Genomic DNA, 5,738 nt, shown 5'->3' with positions numbered 1-5,738 from the left:
TTATGTGAATGGACAATTGGTCTTAATGTTTATTATGAGGATTAAATAAATGGTCACAACTGAAAAGAAAAAAATAAAATTTCTTTAAAACAGGTTTGAATAGCATAAATGGACCTTGTGTTTTGCCAAAATATAATTAATGTATCTTTTCACTAATTTCATTAAACTAATATTCTACACAAGAAGAGAAAGATCTATCATCAAAACCTGCTTTAAAAGTCTTAAAAATATCTCATATAACTATTAGGGAGATATTTCTCATTTGCAATTTACTAATTATGGAACCTCTCCATAGACTGCTTCATCTATCATTGCAAATATATATAATTTAGCACAAGTAACATCATTTTTATTCCAAGATTATTATTTCATACTAGGATTTTCAAGTTCTCCAGATTTTTTTTTAATTTGAAAGTTTCAAAAATACCCTCATGAGTCTACAATAATATACTCAGAATTAAAGTGACATTTCTGAATCACAAAATTTTCTCCTTTTCTCCTATTTGTTTCACTCAGCTTTGTTTACCTAATCACTATCTTCACATCTATTGTATAAAATGACAGATTTCCAACTAAAAGCTCAGTAAACGCACACAGTAGTCAACTTTAATTGTAAAAAATTACAAAACAAACTTTAAAGCATTTCTACCAATGTGAAGCTCTGTGGGAAATTTTCTCAAAGTATTGTGGATGATTATTATGAGCAAAATAAATGAGGTAAGGTAATGTTACAATAACGATCTGGAACTGTGAGTCAAATGAGTAAGATTAAAGGCACAAAGAAATTCTTCCTAATAAACAAGCAGATAACTGCTGGAAAGAAAAATATGTTCCTTGTTTGAAATTAACTGCCAAACATTCTCAACCTACACAAAGCTGTCATAAAGGACATCTAAATCTGTCCTTGTTTGTAACATGTGTTGTGACAAGATTTGACAGTTTATCAAAGAACTATAATTGCCACCTAAACATCTAGCATTTTGTCAACTGCAAGTATGTTTAGTGAAAGCATTTATTTTACTCAAAATACAACAACTGTTTTTCTCTACTTTCTAGAAGAATTGACTGTATTTCTTTTCTCCTTAGCTGATCAAGCTGCATCAGGGCTCTCTCTTTGAATTATTTATGTTGGAATTGGGAAGGGTAAAAGAATAATCGGTAAAGCAAGAAACTATTTCCAAGGTAATATATACATGTTCTGGATATTGACTCAAAAGAACTTCAAAATACAGCAATTCTCACAGATCTGTAGAGATGACATTTAAATATGCTTGCCTTGGGAAGGAGAAAGATAAGCATTTTCTCTATACCACAAATTATTTATCCAGAGTAATTTATTAAGATATGATGTCTTAAATACAGAGAATGTGTTCTTCAGTAGGCATTAGTCCTACCTGTAACTTCTGTTCGAAACAGCCAATGATAAGATAGATGTTTTTCTCAACCTACAGAGACCAAAGTAAACAGGAGTTAAATACCCTTACAATAGATTCACATTAACAGAAATGTCAGAGTAATAAAGATATTTCCATGACACTGCCAATCATTCATTTCTTTCAGGAAATAATTTTTTTAAGAATTTTCCAGTCTCAGGTTTGGGTCTTTGTTCTTTGTTGTAGTTGTTTGATAAGTAAAAAATAACAGTTTTAGGCAAAAGTTTCTGCATGACTTTTAAATTTTCCCTTCATTCTCATAAACCTCAAAGAAAAACGATATAGTGAGAAAAGCCCTATTTGGAAATTCAGGAATCCCATATTTTAGTGCATACTCTGCCTCTAATTAGCTGTTTGATCCCAGACAAGTTGCTTCATTTTTCTGGGCCTCAGCTCTCTGTCTGTGAATCAGGATGTTGGACTGGAAGATCTCGAAGGCCATTTCCATCTTTAACATTTTATGATTTTAGACAAATCCCTGGAACTATGAGGTGTTGCAACAGCCAGAACTTGGAGCAAAAATAGCAGCAAGACAAAAATTTCTCCTACTTAACACCTCAAGGAAAATGCAACCAACTATGTGTTTTTAATGTTTACATTAGCATTCAGTCCTATTTAGGTAATAATAAGTCTATTTAAAAATCTGTTTTGTTTTTCTTTAAAAAGTGAAAAATGTGTGACACATTGAGAACACTAAGAGAAAAATCATTTTAATTGAAGCTGCAAGTACTTTTTAGTGCTGCTAAATTAAGCCACAGAATTTTCTTTAGAAATCACTGTATGTAGTCAGGCTGAGGATGAGAATTATACAGTATAGATGGGTCTGCTGATTTTATGATAGGAAGGAACATGAATGGAGGGCTGTGGACAGAAATGAGCTGGCATGCACTGTCAACCACGAAGAGTTTGAATTGAGAATTGGGGAGATGTTGATGCTGGAGAGAGATGTGGTTGGATCAGCAGCAGGACATTTTGATTTAGTCTTTTTGACATAGCTGTTTACATGCTTTATAATAATAGCTCATTTAATATAAATACACTTTTTTTTTCTAGTAAAGTGATGTGTTTCACAGACATTGCCAAATCTTACCCGTTTCTGTTGCCTACTCCATCCAATTCCTGAGCTTATCCCATCCATGATCCCAACCCAGTGGGGGAGCTCAAAAGTGGGCCGCGAAAATATATTCAACAAATTATTTAGTAATTTCAAAATACGAAAAAAATGGTTATTTGATTTCAGGCTAAATCAAAATGTTTCAGAACCAAATGTCAGACACACAATTAGCAGGATAAAAATGTATGCTCTATATCTGATGCCTCCATTATTTTTAGGACACAGTTTGTTATTGAAATTCCTGGTATCTGTGGTCCCTTCCACTTCTTTCCCCATTACTCTAACCTCTAACCTCTTTAGAAGCTATGTACGTAAAATTTACTAACACTTAATCATCTTATATATTTTATTAGTGTTTTTTTAATTATAAAAGTAATGGAAGTTCAAATACTACATTGATAGATGGCAATAAAATGTGACAGTCCTCATTCATCCCAAACTCCCACCTATCTACTCCCCTCTCCAAAGATAATCATAATAAAAAGAACCTCCACAATCATTTGATGTTCAGACTATTACTTTTAAATACGTAAATTTCATATTTTGCATATTGTTTTGACTGCGTTTTTTACACTTAGAAATATCTTGGGGATATTTCCATATGACTACACATAAATCAGTTTCTTTAATGGCTGCTTATGTGACAATTTACATTACATGATAATACATTATATGATTATATATAAGATATATTATATATGTGATATATATATGATATATATGATAATTTACCTATTGATGGACATTTATTAGTGTCCAGATTTTGCTCTTATATTTGCTATTATATATAAGTAATTCTAGAGAGATTACTATTTGTCAGTCTTATATTCTGTGAATGGTACAATGCTTGACACACAGAATACCTCAGGAAATATTGACAGAATGAATTAATACAGCAACAAATAACATTATCAATACATTTTGGGGATGCCTGTGAATATTTCTATTGAGTAGATTCCTAGAAGTAGATATACCCAGTCAAAGGTTATACAAAACAAAATTCCCCTTACAAAATTTACACACTTACACATTCTATTACGACAGAGAAGTTATCTATCTTATAGTTTTGGCCCACCTGATGTGTAAAAATGTTTGGCATTTTCCTGATTACTAGCATTTTTTATATGTTTATTACTTCCTCTCCTCTATTTCTACTACTCCCAAACTGTTCTGGTCATCTTTTTCCTCACTCGATTGGAAAGAACACTGCCTAAAATATAGTTTTGACATTTTCTCCAGTCTGTAACTTTTCTTTTAAACGTGTGCATCTTTTATGCTGCGGAAGTTTTGCATTTTTATGTGTTTGAATTTGCTTCGCAGCCCTAGGATAGAAGGTACTGATAGATGATAAAAAAATCCATGAACTGAAGAAAGACTTGATTTTTTAGTTTAAAAGCGTGAGGTGGGTGCCAAACAGCAACTTTTCCCGAAGACCCGAGGTCAACGAAGAGCGGCTCGCAGCCGGAAGTGGGACTATAACCGCCCAGTAACAACCGGAAGTCCTTCTTTAGTTTGTGGTCTGACGTCGGTTGGGATCCTGGCAGTCGCGGTGATCACTGGAGGAAGAGTGCCTGGAGGGATTGACCAAAATGCCAAATATCAAAATCTTCGGTGGCAGCTCCCACCAGGACTTATCTCAGAAAATCGCCGACCGCCTGGGCCTGGAGCTAGGCAAGGTGGTGACCAAGAAATTCAGCAACCAGGAGACCTGTGTGGAAATTGGGGAAAGTGTGCGAGGAGAGGATGTCTACATAGTGCAGAGTGGTTGTGGTGAAATCAACGACAGCCTAATGGAGCTTTTGATCATGATTAACGCCTGCAAGATCGCTTCAGCCAGCCGGGTTACCGCAGTCATCCCATGCTTCCCTTATGCCCGGCAGGATAAGAAGGATAAGAGCCGGGCCCCAATATCCGCCAAGCTTGTTGCTAATATGCTGTCTATAGCAGGTGCAGATCATATCATCACCATGGATTTACATGCTTCCCAAATTCAGGGCTTTTTTGATATCCCAGTAGACAATTTGTATGCGGAGCCAGCTGTCCTGAAATGGATAAGGGAGAATATCTCCGAGTGGAGGAACTGCATTGTTGTCTCACCAGACGCCGGTGGAGCTAAGAGAGTGACCTCCATTACAGACAGGTTGAACGTGGACTTTGCCTTGATTCACAAAGAACGGAAGAAGGCCAATGAAGTGGACCGCATGGTGCTAGTGGGAGGCGTGAGGGATCGTGTGGCTATCCTTGTGGATGACATGGCTGATACCTGTGGCACAATCTGTCATGCAGCTGACAAACTTCTCTCAGCTGGAGCCACCAGAGTTTATGCGATCTTGACTCACGGAATCTTTTCTGGCCCGGCCATTGCTCGCATCAACAGTGCATGCTTTGAAGCAGTAGTAGTCACCAATACCATACCTCAGGAGGATAAGATGAAGCATTGCTCCAAAATACAGGTGATCGACATCTCCATGATCCTTGCGGAAGCCATCAGGAGAACTCACAACGGCGAATCTGTTTCCTACCTATTCAGCCATGTCCCTTTATAGAATAACTTTGGGTCATTCTATTTTAAAATAAGATAAAATAAAAATACAAACATACCCTGCCCCTTGTTTTTTCTTGGAATTTGATGGAAAGGTCAGTAGAAGACCCAGCTTGCTGGGCCGTGACTTTCTACATCCCACATCAGGTATATTAGAGTTTATCTTAAATTGAGGAAAGACAGATTGAGGATAATTGCTGGGATTTTCTCTCTGGGTTGTCTCATTCTGGCATCTTTGTTTATTTTGTGAACCTTGTAGCTACTGATTTCAGACTTTGAGGGTGTTGTGTGGAGGTGTTTGAAAGTGATTAGGGAAGTTTAGACTACATGTGAATGCTTCAGGATGACTAGCAACTGCAGCCAACCTGGTCCACCATCCTCACCACTACCCTTTCCTACCATCTCTACTCCCTTTTCTTCCCCCTCCTCTGGGCTGCTCCCCCTCTCATTTGTCACAAGTTCTGTGCTAAACTCCTTGCAAGACAACAGCAGCAGCTTTCAGGTTGAACAGCCACTGGGTAGGATCATGAGAGGAAGCTGCAAAGTGCAGCAAATACTTCTGAAGAGGAAGAAGAATCTGTCACCATCTCTTTGGAGACTATGTATCTTGGATTCTTTGCAGGGCTGGGGGTGGGGGCGGCCAGAGAGG

At 37.0% G+C, this 5,738-nt stretch overlaps 1 protein-coding gene across 1 annotated transcript; it reads left to right on the top strand.

The window, feature by feature from the left end:
* Positions 1–4,136: 4,136 nt before the first annotated feature.
* Positions 4,137–5,093, top strand: PRPS1L1 (phosphoribosyl pyrophosphate synthetase 1 like 1). Its single transcript, XM_026513916.1, has one exon. It carries the CDS (start codon positions 4,137–4,139, stop codon positions 5,091–5,093), a length of 957 nt encoding a protein of 318 aa, XP_026369701.1.
* Positions 5,094–5,738: the final 645 nt, after the last annotated feature.

This window comes from Ursus arctos, unplaced genomic scaffold (genome assembly GCF_023065955.2).
Source record: "Ursus arctos isolate Adak ecotype North America unplaced genomic scaffold, UrsArc2.0 scaffold_3, whole genome shotgun sequence".
NCBI lineage: Eukaryota > Metazoa > Chordata > Mammalia > Carnivora > Ursidae > Ursus > Ursus arctos.
The sequence above is the reverse complement of the archived record's forward strand: the minus strand, read 5'-3'. Positions and strand labels throughout refer to the sequence as shown.

Bases quoted from the DNA above. Each gene is read 5' to 3' on its own strand.
- PRPS1L1 (XM_026513916.1), top strand. From the start codon at position 4,137: ATGCCAAATATCAAAATCTTCGGTGGCAGCTCCCACCAGGACTTATCT.